The 19,801-nt window shown below is 40.2% G+C and overlaps 1 protein-coding gene and 1 long non-coding RNA gene across 3 annotated transcripts; one reads left to right on the top strand and one right to left on the bottom strand.

The window, feature by feature from the left end:
• The first annotated feature begins 8,405 nt into the window (after positions 1–8,405).
• LOC146520592 (cytochrome P450 2K1-like) lies at positions 8,406–13,718 on the top strand. 2 transcript variants are annotated; one of them, XM_085156957.1, is made up of 9 exons: positions 8,407–8,668; positions 8,764–8,926; positions 9,035–9,184; positions 9,250–9,407; positions 11,910–12,089; positions 12,283–12,424; positions 12,524–12,708; positions 13,145–13,286; positions 13,366–13,718. In XM_085156957.1, the coding sequence occupies exons 1-9, from the start codon at positions 8,486–8,488 to the stop codon at positions 13,548–13,550; spliced, it is 1,488 nt and encodes a 495-aa protein (XP_085013083.1). In that variant the 5' UTR covers positions 8,407–8,485; the 3' UTR covers positions 13,551–13,718. The 2 variants fall into 2 exon arrangements, with proteins under 2 accessions (XP_085013084.1, XP_085013083.1); XM_085156958.1 differs by lacking the exon at positions 9,035–9,184 and having other exon boundaries at positions 8,406–8,668.
• Positions 13,719–16,269: 2,551 nt separating this feature from the next.
• Positions 16,270–18,373, bottom strand: LOC146520591 (uncharacterized). Its single transcript, XR_014873711.1, has 2 exons — positions 16,662–18,373; positions 16,270–16,626 (listed from the first exon to the last, which is right to left on the bottom strand). It is a non-coding gene; the product is annotated as an uncharacterized LOC146520591 (long non-coding RNA).
• Positions 18,374–19,801: the final 1,428 nt, after the last annotated feature.

Genomic DNA, 19,801 nt, shown 5'->3' with positions numbered 1-19,801 from the left:
ATGCCAAATCTACGCCCTTGAGTAGGGCACTACTGCTGAAAAGCAGTTAAACAGCATCTTCAATATTATTAGAAAAGAGCTGTTATCCAGTAGTAAAAAATTGCTTTATTTATTAATTTTTGGGTTTGTTTCATTTTTTGCGCTACATTAGAAAACATCAAAATAGCGTTGTCATTTTTGTTATTTGTGTTTTGTAATCTTTAGAAAAGCCTAGAAAAAACATCTCTTAATCTTTTGTATATGGCGAGGTGCTGGGGGCACCTAAGTCTGTGATAGTGTAGAATTTTCAAGTCAATACCATGGTTGCATCTACTGAAAATCTCAGTGAAGCTTAAATCTCAGTGACCTTGACTTCAAGGTCAGAGGTCAACTTTTCTGAAAATCAGAGGAATTTCACATTTATAACACAGGTATGTCTACTAGGAGGCTGAAGGGTAGCACTATATATTTATAAACAATCAAAAACAACAATTATTACGCAATTTATTTCCAATTTGTATGGAATTTATTTCTGTAAACGTGGTGTTTTAGGTCTGATTGAAGGACTGATGTGATGGTAAGGTGTCCACTGCTGCGCTTTGAAGATTGGTAGGCTTTTTTTTTTTTAATTTTCACAAGAATTGCTACTTCCCCTAGAGTTTTGGCCACTCCAACAATCAGAAGATTTCCCTATGAGCAAGCATTTAGCGACAGTGGGAAGGAAAAACTCCCTTTAAAAAGGAAGAAACCTTCAACAGAACCAGGCTCAGGAAGGGACAGCCCTCTGCCACGACTGGTTGGGGTGGGGGGAGTGAAAATTAAAAAAAAAAAAAAGCCAAAGTGATCATTATTGGAGCAGCTTAATTCATTTTTGCAGTGTAATTTGCTGTTAATATCATTTTCCAACCCCAGTTTGTGTTTTTATCGCTTTTGTCCAGGGTGGAAGATGCCATGCTGGAGACTGATTCAGTATGGTCTTTCAGTGTCGATACATGGGAACCTGTTAGAGAGGCCAGGGCTGAAAAAGGGATGCCGGAGGACCTGAGAGGGTGTTATCCGCTGGTGTGCATCCAAGGCCAACATCTCTTTAATTAGGCTGACAAATAAGCGTTGGCCAGCTTCTGGTCCTCGTCTAAACATCATTAGTTGTTCAAGGTCATCCAGACGTGTAAGTATTATGTATCTTGTCTCCAGGGATTCATGTCCTGTCCCTGGAACAGAGCCTTTAAATTGTTCTTCCGTCTTAAATGTCCAGCGCTGTTGCTTGTCTTTGTCTCCAATGAAATAGTCTTCAGTGTACACGCCAGAGTCTAGCACATGATCTGGTGGCTGACCCTGAGTCTCTATGATGAATTTCAGATAATCATAGTCATTCTCCGAAGGGTAGAGTGGCACCCCTGTAGCAAGCTCCACAGCTACCAGCCCCAGAGACCACATGTCACTTGCTTCGTTGTAAGGAAGGCCGAGCATAACCTCAGGTGCACAATAACCAACTGTCCCCACAAAGTCACCAGGCATCACTGCAGACGCAGGACATGCGAGGCCAAAGTCTATAAGTTTGACTTTGATGGGAGACTCATGGCGGTTTACAACCATGATGTTTCCAGGTTTGAGGTCAGCGTGCACTAGTCCCACAGAACTCAGGTGGGACAGAGCATTTGTGAGTTGACCTAAAATTGGCCTGACTTCGCCTATGGGGAGACCCTGGTTTTTCCGGTCCTGTATGTAGTCCCACAGGCATTGATCAAGCAGTTCAAATTTCAGGCAAACCCGCTCTCCATCGTGGAAAAAGCCGTTCCATTGAACAATGTTGGCGGCATCTGGATCCAACCTTCGCAGCTGCTCCAGGATGAAAATTTCCAGTTTTGCCTGTTGCAGAATATCAGGGCGGCTCTTGTTCACTTTAATAGCCACAGCTTGGTTGGTCATGGTATCACGACATTTGGCTACAATACCAAAGCCCCCTTCTCCGAGGAAAGCCTCTACCTTGTAGTGGTTTCCCAAAATGCTCCCTTCAACTATTCCAAGCTCATTTGAGTGGAAGGATGGTTTAGCTGACATGGTGAAATGTGTCGGCTTGGTCGGTGAAATGCTAAGTAACGCGAAATTCTCTCAAAACTCTCCAAAAGGGTTTGCTTACTGTCAGGTCAAGGTCCGTTGAGCAGCAAAGTTTAACAGAGCAAAGCTCCTATTTAAGGATTTCTTCTCTCAGCAAGATGATGACATAACAAAGGATCAAAGGCATTCTATTTTTTCAGTTGAAACACTGAAAAAAAAAATAGTGTTTCAACAGGCCAGGCTGCATTTTCTGCTGCAACATCTCAACAGGAGATAATAAGATAAAGACAAGGAAGACTGGTGATCTATCCATATCAGTAACATCGGCAGGTTTCTAGTGCAGGAAGTAATAAATTCAGCCCTCGTGTTTGCACTACAGGTTGCTTTCATGAGTATTTCTGTTTTTGTGGTGGGGGAATGTTCCAACAATGTAAACAAAAACATTAATTGTGCTTTCTGCAATGACTAGTAATCTTTTTGTCCTACTGTTCATTTACAGAACAGAAAAGGTTTTGTTTGGTTATGATTGTTTTGCAAGAAATACTTCAATCACAGTGGGGTAGTCTTGATTAAAATGTTATATGAGAACTGTGGCACCATGTGTGACCAGATATTGGCATTTAGTCGTCGCCAGACTGTCATCAAACGTGTGAAGTTTGGGACAGACTGGACAAAATACATTTTTAGAGATGAAAATCTTATGTCCAGCGGTAAATGATCAAAATTCCACCACAAACAGGGCTTTGATGAAGATGTCCCTTTCTGAAGTAACCCCAAAAAGTTCCTGAAGTAACCAAATGGAATTTAACCAGTGACCTCTCACTTTGCAGGCGAATGTGTAAACCAGCGATGCCTGGAAAACACTAAAACTGTGCCAAAATGTCATTTTACATTCAAAATGGCGGACTTCCAGACTTCCTCTTTGGATTGGGTTCACTGAATCTGTGTGTAATAAATGTCATACACGTATTTCAAGCTGTAAATAAGTTGTTAGAAGTTCATAAAAATTTCTTAAGTGGTGCTGTAGATCCAAAAAAGTACATTTTGACCTGATGTGAAGAATGCAAACAATTTCATTAGTTTGGAAGCATGTTTGGTATATGATATACTTGCCTGACTAATAATAATTTATTTTTACTATTACTACTGTTGTTGTTGTTGTACAATGGGGCCTTTCCCCTGTGAATGACCAGCTCCCAGCTAAAATGTGTATTTTGTGCCATTTATAAGGTCAGTGCTTTATCATACCTTAAACTGTGCAGGGTAAAAGCCTCAGTTGCTGGGAAAAGCACATGTGTATTACAGTTTTTCTGAATTGCTAAAACACTAAACCCCATTGTAAAAACTAAACTGTCAACTATGAAAACTCTTTCATCAAATCAGTCCCACTGTTGCCAAAATCTTAAACACTATTCATCTGGTTAGGACACCATTTGCAAAGCTCAGTCTCCCATTTACCAAAACTCTAAACACAAAACACACTTAGCAGTGTGGTGCACCTGTTGTTGTGTGAAGGCTGTGTGCAGTAGTGATGTCTCCTGTGTGTCGGGTAATCTCGGGGTAGTTTTGTAAAGCGCGTATAGAGGTTTACATATCACATCATTATAATCATTGAGCCTATCTGACTTTAATCGTCCGCTTGATGGCGCAGTAGAGCCAATGAATCGTCACAATGCTTCGAACCATGAGTCGACCAGTTGGATGGAAAGCTTCAGTTCATCACAAGGCTTCGTCTCACCCTCACTAATAAAAGCTCTTATAATTTGGCTGCTATTAGAGACCATCGATTTAGGCTCTCTTTGGTTACTACGTGGATCTTTTTTCAGAAATTAATGAAAAAAATATAATAAATGGAAAAACAGAGTACAAATGTGGACAGTTAACTGGATATTACAGCGCGATTTCACTGCATAAATACATAAATACAGGTCTGAGACGTAAGTGGTGCAATATTGATAGAGCTCACATGACTCCCTCCTATTCGTATCCCAGAAATCCACCAGGATTTTAGTGCCTCATATACTGCACAGGTCATCGGCACACCTGTGAGATTCAGGACGACATGTGCTGTGTCACCATCAATAATACACCATATTAATGCAAGGTACAATTACAGCTGGGCTCCGCCACATTTTATTTTAACAGAGGAAATAAAATATGCTGAGCTAGCTGAGTTGGTTGAAATTCAGTTGCTACTTTAAGAGAATTTCATACAAGAATAATTGAAGATGAAATAGGTTATTAAAGCTGTCATCATTGCTTCAGTGCCATATTCTCTCTGCTGTAACTCAGATTTGAAGAGAGGTTGTTTAGGCAACAACTCAGAGCACTAACTATACGATCACTGCCGGCCACTTAGGTGATTTGTTATAAATGTGAAAACAGCTATGCAGGTTTAATGCAAGGAAGTCTTTACTCAGTGTTTGGCATGGGTCCTAAATCAAGGAGGGGTAGTCTGTCAGTCACTGCATTCCTCACCTGCATGGGAAACTTCCCAAACTGGAAGTTATCAGAAACATTGGAGACAATACTGAATCCACCAGAGACAGCTGGGACAGGTCCTGGTCATTGCCATACAGAAAAGAACGGATTTATTTCAGTTCAGTTCAAATCAATAAGGTGAAGAAAAAACAGAGACTGCATCTTATGTGTTTTCTATTCTATTCTAGTAGTTTTAGAATCCAATAACTACACAAACAATCATGGCAGTGAGGTGTGAAGGGCCAGGAGTGACAAAATGAATTCATTAAATATGCCATTAATTATTGAATTAAATGTTTCATTATTTAATTAAATGCCCATTCACTTCACGAGTGTTTGTAGTTGTTGTTGAGAAATGCCCACTGAAAGAATGGCCACCAGGGCAAGTGCCTGTAATCGGATTACAGTAACACGTTACTTGTAACGCATTACTGCCCATCTCTGTTGAGAACAAATAATGTAAATGAATAATAGTGTTCAAATTGTTCGTTAAAACTCTGCATATCTCAGAAAAAAAAAATCAGCTTTCTTCAGTCACTTCTTTACAATGCAGCCATTACAGTCTTCTTTGATTGGTCGCTGAAGGATTGCCATTCTTCCCATGTTTAGTTTTTTTTTCCTATCAGTGTTTTAATTCCTTGAAATAAACTTTTTCAAAGTCACTTTTTGCTTTCACTAGCTTGTTTTTAGTGTCCCACTTTTGGATCTTCTGAACTCACTCTGATTAAAGTTGTCATTGTACTAATGTTATTCATGTGCAGCTGACTTCACAGCTGTGTGTGTGTGTGTGTTTTTTTTTGATATCATATATTTCTTATTGGCCTACATTTGTACAACATTCCAAATTATATACACAAAGTCATAGAAATCACCATCCCTGTTCATCATGATTTTAATGTTCTCTTTTTCCATAACAATGAAATACGCTTTGGACAAATATGACACATCAATATTTCATTAGTGTTGTCACATCACATCCTGTAAGCAGAGTCTGTCTGTGTCTTTTCTCAGGAAATGAATATTTCCAGCCAATATAGGCAATCCGTCAATATGGCTGGAAAGTTGGTAGTTATATACAGTCTGTACAAGTGTGGTTAATCTAATGAACATTTGTAAGGAGATGGCAGTTACTGTGAATTCACAGCAGTTACACAGTGATTAGTAATAAACAGCCAGTGAGAGTGAGTGGATTTAAGAAAGTCAGTGACTCAGGTGTGTCGATTGGTTTGTCATCTGTTTTTGAGTCTGGAGGAGACGTAGAAATCTTTTGTTTTAAATCTAAGTTAGGAAGATTCATGTTTTAAAACAAGCATTTTGTGTGAGAAATGCAAGAAGTACATCTGCAGAAAGCACACAGTTACATTCTGTCCATCATGTGGACAAAACTGAAAATGTTGAACATTGAAAAACTGAGAACGTTGGGCAAGTTCAAAAGAAATGTGTTTGTAAGAACAAAAAACCTTTTCCAAATTGTTCCTAAAAATAGTTATGGAAAATCTAATTGTGTATGTCTGTGTTCCCCAACAAAGATTATTTTAATTCACCACTATTCCAGTGAAACACGAGTCTCCCATCTTCCTGCTACCGGTCTCGAGTTTTTGCTCACCAAAGCACACACCAACTTCATACTGACGGACAGATCACTGCCCTTTTCCCGCCTTGTCTGACCGTGTTTTGTGGCTTTGGTTCCCTTCACCTCACTCTTCCCCATTCTTGTCATTAAATCAGGCCGTTCTGCAACCATGGCAGCCATTCACTCTATGGCTTTATTCATGGTGTATTTTACCCCTTCACCAAAGGCCGTTCTCGTTTCCAACATTATATTTGCAGTGTTCGTTTATCTATCAATATCTGCGGAGTATGGTTTTGTACCGAGTATCCTATTTTCTAAAGCACAGCATGTAAAGGGTAGCTCGGTTAGCAGGATGCTAGCATGTAGTGCTTAGTGAGACAGCCTTAGAGGAGTTGAGCAAAGACCTCGTCTGTGTACTTTATACGTGAGCAACGGATTTAAATAAAATTAACATTTCAAAAGACAAACTTGAAGATAAAAAAAACAATATACTTACTGGAGAACCGCCAGGGTTTGCCGCTGCCATCTTGCTGCTCCTAAATTCAAAACTGCCTCTGCAGACAGGCAGGGGAGGCGTGGAAATTGTCTTTGAGTTAGTCAAATGTTTTCCTTAGTTCGAGTAGATGATAAAATGAAAGAAAAATGAATGGGATTTTAAGTAGGACTAGGCGTTCTGTAATGATCTCTATTTAGGAGAAAAACTTAATCACTCACCTTTAAACAACTCTCTTTTAGGAGACACACTGCTGGCTAACGGTGTCATGTGATCAAACAGCGTAACTTAATTGGCTGAGAGCCGCTCGACTCGATCTAGTGCTGATTGCTCTGGCTTGGGTCATTCAAGTTCATCACTTTTGCAGTTGAATTTTTTGCAGGTGAATTTTTTGCAGGTGAATATTTGATGGTGAATTTTTTGCAGGTGAATATTTTTGCAGGGAAATTTGGAGGATAAAAATTCAGTGTTGTAAATTCAATGTCTAAAAATAGTTGAATTCTGATGATACTATATTTCTTCCATAGAGGAGTGTGGACACAGATCCTTGTTGACTTAGCTGCTGTTTACATTTCAAAAGTCTTTATCAGGACAAGCACTTCTAATTGTACTTCATTGTCCTCTCTTGTCTGTAGAGCAAGCGCTGACAAAACAAGTCCAGTAAATGCACTTTTATCTTTAAGTTTGGTATTGTAATCCGTCTCAATCTATTTATGTTTTATTCTGTTTCTTTATCATATGGGGAAAAAGTCCTGTCAGCCTTGTGCTGGGAGGGCTCTGGTCATCCATGTGTTTTGTTTTAATAGATCTGTTCCGTTTTATTGACATAGCACCACTTACCATCAACTAATCTAGCCTCAAACCACTTCATATTGTAAGGTTAAGACTCTACAGTTTTAATTTAGGACAAATGTTCACTCGGATTCATCGGTGAAATGAATGCAGATGAATGAATTGGTAATTAAAGCTAATTTTTTGGCCATAACTGATTACATACAACATATACACTGTATTATGGGTGGACAGATAAATATGTTTGGCAATCATAAACCATCAAAGAAAACGCATCTTGAAAGAAAGTCAACGTTATCAAAATAACAACAAACAGGACAGGTAAATGGCAGGCCACAAACACCAGTGCCATCTTGACTCATATTCAAAAAAAATACTTGAGAATTCTTTTAAGAATATTTAACTTTAAATTGGATCATTTTTACTCACACTAAACAAAAGTTAACTTGGCTGTTGCATCCTATGTTTTGGTACAAAACAAATATGTACGAGGTTATCTGACTGTATCTGAATTTAGATATAACATTAGCTTAGAGGCACACTATGATTCATAATACTCCGCTTGGAGTCACACAGTTCTAACTCAGAAATTCACAATCCTTTACTTTGAAACACACATGGCCAACTTGGCATTTCTATGAAACAAAACTAGAAGGAGCACTAGAAGTGTCCGTGGGGAAGCCACGGGGCTGTTGTGGATTGAATGGAGAACCAGACACTGGGAAATCTGGGTGAGGGGAGAAGATTATTCTGAGCGCTGGGCAGGGAGGCAGGCAGGCACGGAGAAACTGAATAGACCAGCGCTGAAATCCTAACAGGTGACGGCAGTGGCTTGACAACATCCAGCGGTCCTCTGTGAGTGGCGAAACTGTGGAAGCCCCGACTGACAAAGGTTTGCAGACAATCTGGTGAGGTGTGAGTCTGAGCGCTGGTCTTAAGAAGCTGGCAATTCCAATTATGCTCAGGTGCAGCCTGTCAGCATGATGTGGCGGCTCCGCCCAGGGGTAGAAATGCTGGCCCTGTGGAAGGGCCCAGCACTCACCCGGACCATGACACAGTCATCCTGTCTGTCAGTTGGAATAACCAACAGAAGTCACTGAGCTTAAGCCATGGATATACTATATGGGATTTATTCAATTGTTTTGTGTCTGACAGTCCTTCTATTGATCCACTTCCTTTTCTCTAACATAACCCAAAAGGATGGAAAGGAGCCTCCAGGACCCACACCACTTCCCGTGTTTGGGAACTTCCTGCAGCTGTACCTGAAGAAAATGCATGTCACGTTACTGGAGGTGAGGAAGTCATTGGAGGAATTTTCTTTCAACTTATCTGATCATTTTAATGTATTTTAAACAAAGATATATGAACATTTTTTTGTTGTTTTTAGCTATCCAAACAATTTGGATCTATTTTCACCATCTATCTGGGGACCAAAAAAGTGGTGGTCCTGGTAGGATACAACGCAGTAAAGGAGGCACTTGTTGACTATGCTGAAGTGTTTGGAGAAAGGGATCCAACACCAATTATCGATGAGCATTTTCAAGGACATGGTGAGTAATTAAGACAAGACTTTTGCAAACACATTTGAGTGAGAGTCATAATTAGCAACTATGTATAACCTTTATCTATCTTACTGAAAGTTATTTCTGTCAAATCAGGTATTGTATGGGCTAATGATGACACATGGAAAGAGATGAGGCGCTTTTCAATAAAGAACCTGAAGGACTTTGGAATGGGAAAAAAAGAATTTGAGGACAAAATCATTGAGGAGTGTCATTACCTTATGGAAGCTTTTAAACAGTTCAAAGGTAAACAGTGAACTGACAGAAACTGCAACTTGATACAAATGAACTTTTTGTAATTTTCTTTGCAGGAGAATTTGATGTCAACCAACCATTAAACAACGCAAGTGCCAATATTATCTGCTCCTTGATCTATGGCAACAGATTTGATTACAATGACCTGGAGTTTACATCTTTGGTACATCGTACATGCAGAAACATCACACTTTGGAGGGCCCCATCTGTCCAGGTATATTTTAAAGTTTTTAAAGATTTTGTTTGTAAATTCTAACTGACTTTTATAACTAAGGGGCAGTGCTTTGCTTATGTCTGTGTAGTGATATGCTTTCAAATATTTGCTACTGTTCATTTAACTTTGCTTTCTTTTTAATGACCACTTCCTCCAGTGGCTTTACCTTTTCCAAGGCTGAAATTTTAAATGGAGTTTAACTCCATAACTGCCACTGTCAAACAAAGGTTATGAGGACTTGCTTATTATGGCTAAGTAGCTAGTGTGTTGTGGTGTGGACCCAAAAGCAGATGCACAGACAGCAGAATTACTTCTAACAAAAAGCAAGCCTTTATTGTGGGAGATGAAACACATGACAATAGATGATAACAAAACAAGAACTAACAAAACCTAGACTGGGTTTAACTACAACATGAAACCTGAAAATCCTGAAAACATGAACTATGGGAGACTGCGAGAGACAGAGGACTTAAATACGCAGAAGGGTAACGAGGGAAGTGGGAACACATGAGAAACACAGCTGACGCAAATGAACATGACGCCACAGGGGAAGCAAATAAATGGAAATTGTTGTCTTTTCCTATTTCATATGTTAGGCCAGGGGTGAGCAATCTCAGTCCACGAGGGCCAGTGTCCCTGCAGGTTTTAGATGTGTCCTCGAACCAACACAGCTAATTTAAATGGCTAAATTAGTTCCTCAACATGTCCTGAAGTTCTCCAGAGGCCTGGTAACGAACTAATCATGTGATTCAGGTGTGTTGACCCAAGGTGAGATCTAAAACCTGCAGGGACACTGGCCCTCGTGGACTGAGATTGCCCACCCCTGTGTTAGGCTATGCCCTCTCTATTTTTGGTAATTCCACATCGGTGTAAACCAAACCAAAACACGCATTAAGAGGCTCTAATGCCTGTGTCTCAATCTCGCACCCCAGGTCACCTCTACTTGTAGCCCCCATAATGACGTGAAGAAATATATATATTTTTAATTATTATTCAAAAAAATGTATTTAATATGAAGGCAATAGGCAGTGTTACAGGCATAGCCCTAAAGAATGTAGCCTCATGGACATTGTAGTCCGTGCTGCAGGGAGAATGGACTGCCATACCCGTTATGTGTCTGTGAGCAAGAGGAGGGAGAAAAAGGAGTCGAAAAATACGAGTTGTCACCGACCAGAAACGGGAGCTGGAAGCATGTAAATATAATAATAACCACTGCAGCTAACAAGAGTGCCTGACAAGCCCAGTTGTAAGTAAGCTATTAAGACTCGACTGTACACTGTTCGTGTTTTCCTCCGAAACAATAAGTTCCATTGCAGCAGCCTTTCAACGCCTCTGTCTCTCGCTAGCAAAGTTGACCCAGACAACAAAGTAAAGCTAGTTTTCGGCTACGAGCCCAACACGGAACCCGACGTATTAGCCAGAGGTCCCTTTAACACGGTTCGGAGCCGCGGACCTGTTTTATATACGTGAGGAATATTCTTATATACGAGATGCTGCAAAAAGTGCAGCCTTACCTAATGTCCACCCTACTGTTACTCATTTTATATTAAGATTTAAAAATCTAGTTGGTATTGGTACGGCGAGTAGCCTTCAGTAATAGTAATAAATCACACAGCAATAGTACATTCATGTAGTTGTAAAAAGTATGATAATATATTAAGTAATCCAAAGTATTCAGAATACGTTACTCTCATTGACTAATGTAACAGAATACGTTACAAAATACATTTTTGGGCATTTAATCTGTAGTGGAATACATTTTAAAAGTAACCTTCCAAACGCTGTGGAGACAAATGACAATGTACACAAAAAGGGGAGACACAAGGACACACAGCCAAACTAAAGAGTTCATAAAAAAAAAACAAAACCTCATGATGTAATAAGAATAACCTCAGAACTAACCAGTAAACTTAAATTACACAACCCAAGCACTCAAAGGGTCAAAGACAAAAGTATGGCCTGCCCTATTTCATTTTCACTTGATATTTCTGATTTTTAACAACAAATGGACTGATTCTTATATAGCGCTTTTCTACTCTCCCGGAGTACTCAAAGCGCTCTATACAACATGCCACATTCACCCAGTCACACCCATTCTCACAAGCACTTTATCTATACTTAGTGCTTTTTCTAGCTACAGCAGCCTTTCAACGCCTCTGTCTCTCGCTAGCAAAGTTGACCCAGACAACAAAGTAAAGCTAGTTTTCGGCACACACATTCATACTCCGATGGACGCATCGGAGAGCAATTTGGGGTTAGTATCTTGTATCTAGTATCTTGCCCAAGGATACTTGGCATGCAGACTGGAGGAGCCTGGGATCGAACCTCCAACCTTCCGATTAGTAGGTGACCTGCTCTACCTCCTGAGCTACAGCCACCCCTGAGCAAACAAACCATAATCCTTTAAACTATTTTCAGACACATTAGTTTTTTTCTTATGAAATGAACAAACATTTGCTTGCCCTTTTAAATACTAACACAGATGCATTTGGGTTTTTACAGCTTTATAACATGTTCCCGTGGATTGGCAAATGGTTCTCTTCCCCAAATGAATTCAAAAAAGCATTTGCAGCCAATAGGGAACATCAGATGAAATTGGTGAGTCATTTGAAAGAAACTCTTGATCCAAAGATGTGCAGAGGATTTGTGGATGCCTTTCTGATTCACCAAGACAATTTGGAGGTGAGGAACACATAATTTATACAATGCTGATATTGTTTTTTTTAAAGAGCAATGGCAATAATGTGAACATGTTATCCTAACCTGGTGGTGGTTCTGCCCAACTGGTGAATAGAAATCTGTTTAACACAGCAATGTGAATCAGTGTCATAATCAAAAGCTTCAGCTGTTGAATAACTACTGGTTTTATACGCAGAAATCTGGAATTACCACCAGTCATTTCCACAATGAAAACCTCTTGATAACAATAATTAATTTATTTGCTGCTGGCACTGAAACATCAGCACGCACAATCACACGGGGACTTTTTCTTATGGCCAAGTATCCAAAGATACAGGGTAAGAACCTGTAAATGTTCAAAGTGCTTGCCAACAACAAAAAATTCTGTTACACTGAAGTCAGATTTATTACATCCTTCGAGCCCTTTCATCTTCCAGAGAAGGTCCGGGAGGAGCTAAGCAGTGTAGTGGGAGATCGTCAGGTTCAGTTTAAAGACAGGACAGAGCTGCCTTTCACCAATGCTGTCATCCATGAGACACAAAGGCTAGCAGCTGTTGCTCCCCTGGGGCTTCCTCACAGAACTTCACAGGACATTATCTTTAGAGGTCACTTCATTAAGAAGGTAAAATATATCGGAACACAAATGATGTGTTTATTATATATTGAAGCTTAAAAAATAATCATATTTTTGATTACTAAAACATCGTCACAGATGTGGAAAAAGGGAGTTGAATGATTCTTTCTCTCAGTGTTTGATTATCAAATTGAAGATCAACATTTCATGGAATTTGCAGTAGTAAGCTAGTGTTCCAGCATCAAGGAGGGACTATTCTGTGATCAATATTTATAGAATACAACAGTGTGAAAAATGTTCATCAGCTTGATTTTTTTTTTTTAAGCTAGATTAAATGAATCAAGTAGGTTTTCATCAAAAACTCATTTTGTCCCAGATGAAATTTTGTTTTTAAGTCGCAGTTAAAAATATTTGATTTTTGTGTAATACCCTGTGAATACATATAAAAAAGGGAGGAAAAAAGTTTGGTTTGTGTATTCAACAGGGGACAGCTGTGTATCCTTTCCTGTTTTCTGTTCTGTCTGATGAGAGTGAATGGGAGAAACCGTACACTTTTTATCCGGAACACTTCCTGGACAAAGATGGAAAGTTTATCCATCGTGATGCCTTCATGGTTTTTTCTGCAGGTTTGTAATCAACTTCTTGTCATGACCCACTCTACTCACAGATATAATCTAGCATATATTTTTTTGTTTTCTATTTCAGGTCAAAGGGTTTGTCCCGGAGCAACTCTGGCCAGGACGGAAGTCTTCATCTTCTTCACCACCCTTCTGCAGTGCTTCCGAATTACTTTTCCACCTGGAGTTTCAGAGGCTGAACTGCTTCTATCACCATCTGATAGTCTCATCCTTAACCCTTCAAATGTTAAACTGTATGCTGTCCCCTTGTGAGACACAGTGGGCTGATGTAATTAATTCTAAACAAGAAATCCTTTATATAAAACAAGCTGCTAATGAAATGGGTAGAAGGGGTGGTGTTTCCTTGATTCTTCTTTAAGCAAGCAAATTCAGTTTGAGAAACCTGCAGCACCACAAGGAGCTTTGTAAGGATATTTTTGATTCATGTCAATTAGCTTGAATAAAAATGTACACTTAAACACAATGACTCGATGAGTGAGTGGATAGAAGCCTCGTTTTCCCACCGAGGCTTCTAGACTTCTGATTGGCCAACATTTCTGCACTGTTAGGAATATGTCGCCACCTGTTGCTTTGGCATGTTCCTAGCAGCGTTTTCCTTCATTTCTGCCTTTACGTGTGGACGAGATTATTTTTTTAAAACGGAAAAATCTCCGTTTTCAAAAATACCCGTGTACGTGTGGACGTAGCCCAAGACACTTTGAATAACAATGATACACAGTGAGAAATACGAAACAACAATGATCCTAAAAATACTGCCAATTACCAGTGCTACCTTCCCAGCCTCCTCATATACACCTTTGGTATCAATTTCAAAATCCTGTATCACCTTGTTTCCGAGTAATTACATTCACAAGAATTTCAGAAAGCTTGACCTCTGACCTTGACTTTGAAGTCAACGTTACTGAGATTTAAACTCCATCCATTTGCTTCCGCTTCTCCTTTTCAGGGTCGCGGGGGGCGCTGGAGCCTATCCCAGCTGTCATAGGGCGAGAGGCGGGGTACACCCTGGTAGTGATGGGATTTCCGGCTCTTTTTAGAGATCCGGCTCTTTCGGTTCGGCTCACTAAAAAGAGCCGGCTCTTTCAGCTCCAAACCGGCTCTTCAGGTTGTTTTGTTGCTTTAATTAATTTATTATTAACAATAATATTAAATTATGCACAAAAGGAATTACTAATGTAAAAAAAGTGGTTTTATTTATATATGTTTATATATAAATATATGCGGTGGCCCCTAGAGACAAAACACGTACAAACTCCAAAACACATTTCTAGCATGAACTGAACTTCCAAAGCAGAGCTACTAGATCACTTAAATTACACAATTGAAAGCATGTTTGTGTATTTATACACAGGCACTCATATATATTCAAATAATTTAAAAACAATGTTCATTTACCTGTTATTACCACACACCAAATCTGGTCGTTGGTACTTGCTGGCTTGTGTAGCCACTAGGTAACAAAAGCTCAACACTGCGCCTAGCATCCTGGAGCACTTCTGCTGACTTTTGTATGTGTTTTGAGTTTTTATGTGCTTCTGAGTTTTTACGTGCTTCGGAGTTTGTATGTGTTTTTACATGTTTTGGAGTTTGTACGTGCTTCAGGGTTTGTACGTGCTTCAGAGTTCGTACGTGATTTGAAGTTTGTATGTGCTTTGTCTCTAGGGGCCACCGTAAATATACTTTTATTTATTCACTCCACATAAAATGTAATAAATAAATCATATAATACAAAAATCAACTATTCACATTTCAACTTTTAACTATTTAAATTTTCAGCTTTTTCCTTTTACAAATTTAAAGTGAAACAACACAAAACACTGCAAACCACAACACAATTAAATATAAATTAAAATATGAAAACAAAAAGAAGATGCATATTCTCTGTCATATGGGCCTGCATTAATAAACTTTCTGAATCCTTTATCATCTGCAACTGAAAGTAGGTATAGTAATCATCCACAACTTTCTAATGTGACGTTGTTGTCCCTGGCTTTCTTTCTCTCCCTCTGGCTCTGTTCCTGTGCTACTGAGTGTAACTACCGCCCCTCCCCCCTCTGCCCAGCGTAAAGCACACGGCTCGCGTGCTGAGTGAAACAGAAAAAAAGTGCGAGAGAGAGGCTGAGAGAAAGAAAGAAAGAAAGAAAAACAAACCACGTGACGGCTCGCGATAAGGAGCCGGCTCGTATCGTTCACGTCAAAGAGCCGGCTCTAAGAGCCATTTCGTTCGCGAACAACCCATCACTACACCCTGGACAGGTCGCCAGTCTGTTGCAGGGCCAACACACAGGGACAGACAACCATTCGTGCTCACATTCACACCTAGTGGCAATTTGGATTTTCCAATTAACCTATCCCCACAAGCTGCATGTCTTTGGACGGTGGGAGGAAGCCGGAGTACCCGGAGGGAACCCACACAAACACAGGGAGAACATGCAAACTCCACACAGAAAGACCCCGGCTTGATGTTGGAATTGAACTCAGGACCTTCTTGCTGTGCGGCAACAGTGCTAACCACCGTGCCACCGTGCTGCCCAGATTTAAACTCATCTAAGATTTTTAGTAAATGCTAGTTCTCATACAGCACTTACTCTACCTGAACACTTAAAGCACTTTATGCAATTTGCCTCATTGCCCCATTTATACATGCATAAGTACTTTGTATCTAACATTCACACACATTCATAACCCGATGATACAAGAAGAGACCTCTGAGAGAAATACAATGCACTAAATACAAGATACTATAAAATAACAGTCATATTCACATCCTGAGAGACAGAACAATACTATCACATTTAATGTGATAGTATCTACAGGGCTCTAGACTAACTTTTTGCCATGGGCGAACCGGTACGCCTAACTTTACAAAGTTAGGCGTACCGGCACAAAAGTTAGGCGCACACTAATTTTTCAACCGCATCGTTTAACACCGTAGTTTTACATGTGCACTTTTTTTTTTTGGGGGGGGGGGGGGGGGGGGGGGGGAATTGCAGTCCATACAGACAATATTCATTTCTAAATTATTAACTAACAATCTTGTGCTTAAAGTGCTTGGTCAATATTGTAGAAAATGTTAAACGTAATCATCATCTTGGCCTCCTCTGACGACCTGTTTGCTGCTGGCTGCTGCTGAAAGGCAGTGGAGAGGGGACACTTGGGCATTTATTGCAGCATATAATGTGTTTTTCTGGATACACTGTGCTTTTTTCAGCATTCAAAGATTGATGACACAGTGTCAGAGCACTGGCTATGAATTTCAGAAGGATCAGGCCTTAACTTAACAGAAAAGTTATCAATAGTTATTTTCTTATTACAGCTACATCCACTTCTGTCATGCCTAGGCTGCTCACTAGGGCTGGGTACCATCACTGATTTCTATAATCCATTCGATTCCGGTTTTCAAAGTCCTGATTCGATTCAACTTAGCCTCAGACAGTCAGAAATATTATAATTCTGATCATTTATCAGTACTGATACATGTGAGACTTCATCAGAATTGTGAACATCACAGCAGATGCCTTTGTGTGAAAGTAAACGAGAATAAAACACAGAAAAACATGGAGATGGTCTGGCTTTTTATAGCAGATAACCTTAAAAATATTCTGCAATGTTCTGCATATAAAGTTTAAATTTCTTCAGTATTGAACAACAGAAAAAATAGGCTTTCTTGTCCGAGGTCATTTAAGTGAAAAAAAGAAAAAGAAAAGAAGACGACAGCAGCCAACAGCGCTGTAAACAACAGTAGACTGGTGGGTAATAAGCGAATGAATAATACAGAAAACAGAGATTTGAGATGGGAAACTGTTCTTGAAGTACAGAGAGAGAGAGAGCTAGCTGTGCATTTAGTGTGATTTTAATAGTCGTGCAAGCAAAACAGCAAAATTCATGACGACATTGATCAAATGTGAAGCGCAGTTTGCTGCTTCTTTTGCTGCTGGCTCAGTGAATTTTGGTTGGAGACTCTCTTAAGTAGCCCCGACGAGGCTTGATCAGCAGCAGGTGCGTGGCTTCGGGTGTGGCCAGTCCCCTAGCAGGGCCACACCCACCAGGCTTGAAGGCGCCTATAAACGAGTGCTCAGACACACAGCCACCCAAACATACATATGTACAAGCATAGAGGAAAAGGGGGAGCAACACCAAAAATACATAAGTAACATAAGTCTATAACTGCTCTGGGATCCTGGGTCGCTCAGACCCAGGACCCTGACAGAAATGCGTGCTGCTTTTGGGTCTGGTTACTACCGTTTATGTCAGAACCGCACCGGATACCGGTACCCATCCCTAGTCTCCAGGCAGCTGTTTCAGGTTTCATGGCTTTTCTGATTTGTTAAAAGACATTAACGTAGTCATTGTTATGTAAAACATTCAAGCATTATTCCCAGGATTTTATGGTCTTGTAGTATGGCACCGTGGTTAGCACTGTTGCCACACAGCAAGAAGCTCCTGAGTTCAGTTCCACCAGGCTCTTTCTGTGTGGAAGTTTGCATGTTCTCCCTGAGTCTGCGTGGGTTCTCCCTGGGTACTCCAGCTTCCTCCCACAGTCCAAAGACATGCAATTAGTGGGGATAGGTTAATTGATCAATCTAAATTGTCCATAGGTGTGAATGCAGGAGTGAATGTGAGTGTGAATGGTTGTCTGTCTCTGTGTGTTAGCCCTGCGTCAGACTGGCGACCTGTCCAGGGTATGCCCTGCATCTCGCCCTATGACAGCTGGGATAGGCTCCAACAGACAGACCCAGACAGACTGTCTGTCCGGGACTGAAAAGTGGTGGTAGAAGAGAGACAGGGGCTCTTGTTGATGATAGGTGATTATTCACTCTTACTTTTTGTCAGTTAAACTACTTTGTAAATCATTCACACATCATTCCCATAATTTTATGGTCTAGTAGTGATCCACTGAAGTCAAAAATGATGTACTTTTTGAACTTTGGCTTGTTGTGAAACCGTTCTTTTTCTCAGTGTTTGCATTTAGGCCAAAGGAAACTCAGGAAGAGGTCATTGCCATTTTGTTCTGTGTCAAAGGCAATTCAAAAGGGGTTTATTTCTTTTTCCAAATCACATGATTGGCTTTAAAATAAAACAAAGTAATAGTAAACAGAAAGAACTAATTCAAATAATACAAAAAATAGAGCCTCTTTTAGTGCATGACATTCGGGAGTACATCGACTTTGGAACAAAAGCAGCAACACAGCAATATTTTTTCTCTTCATAGATCATAAAGCTGTTTCTATAATAACCCAAGCAATTATACATTTCTATTGAAAATGTTGAATTCTTAACAGACTGACAGAAGTTTCTATGGCACACCTCTTCACCACATACAGTCCCTGGGACTCATATGCTATCACAATAGTCACTTCTTAGTGTGAGAACTGCTAAGAAGACACAGGTTTTCTTCTATGACCACAAGTCCAGGAAATTAAAAGCTGGTTGCTTTTCTTAAAGCACTAAGTCTTGTCTCGATAAATTGGGGCGACCGTGGCTCAGGGGGTTGGGAAGCATATCTATAACTGGAAGGTCGCCCTGGGCTCTCTGTCCTGGTCATTGTGTCCTTGGGCAAGACACTTTACCCTACCGCCTACTGGTGTTGGCAGGAGGGGCCAATGGCGCAATATGGCAGCCTCGCTTCTGTCAGTCTGCCCCAGGGCAGCTGTGGCTACAACTGTAGCTTGCCTCCACCAGTGTGTGAATGCGAGTGAATGAATAGTGGCATTGTAAAGCGCTTTGGGTGCCTTGAAAAGCGCTATATAAATCCAATCCATTATTATTATTATTATTATTATTATTATTGTCTAGGTAAATGTATAATACATAGACAGGAAAAAGTGAATTAAGCCACCTCTGGGGCAGCTATAGGTGGACTCTTGGAAGAGGAAATGAAATAAATGAGCAGCATTTGGTTTAAAGTTTTTTTTTTCTGTAGACAGCCAGCAGAAGAGGGTGGAAAAATACAGTAGAAAGATTCTGTATGAATTCCACTTACATATAAAACTACGGTGGCCCCTAGAGACAAAGCACGTACAAACTCCAAAACACTTGCAAACCCCAAAACACATGCAAATTCCAAAACACAACGGAAGTGCTCCAGGACGCTAGGGGCAGTGTTGAGCTTTTGTTACCTAGTAACTACACAAGCCAGGAAGTACCAATGACCGGATTTGGGCTGTATCCCAATTCAGGGTCTGCAGACTTAAAGGCTGCATTTTCAGGCCAGTTACGTCACAGCGACACGACGAAGGCTGTCCCAATTCAAAGGCTGCTCGAAATGCGGCCCTCAAATGCGTCCTTAATTTCCCTGAATTTTAAGGATGGGTCGGTGTAGCCTTCATGGCCCAACATATCCCAGATTTCGTAGCGCTGCGGTGGTGTCGATAATTTTGGCGAAAAAAACGGCAGAAGCGGAGCCGCCGAAGAGTAAACTTTCAGAAGTAAGTACTGAATATTATGTCACTTATTTATGTGCAAATGTTTTTATAATGAAGAACATTAAAACATTCCTTTTG

Source organism: Neolamprologus multifasciatus, chromosome 4 (genome assembly GCF_963576455.1).
Source record: "Neolamprologus multifasciatus chromosome 4, fNeoMul1.2, whole genome shotgun sequence".
Classification (NCBI taxonomy): domain Eukaryota; kingdom Metazoa; phylum Chordata; class Actinopteri; order Cichliformes; family Cichlidae; genus Neolamprologus; species Neolamprologus multifasciatus.
The sequence above is the reverse complement of the archived record's forward strand: the minus strand, read 5'-3'. Positions and strand labels throughout refer to the sequence as shown.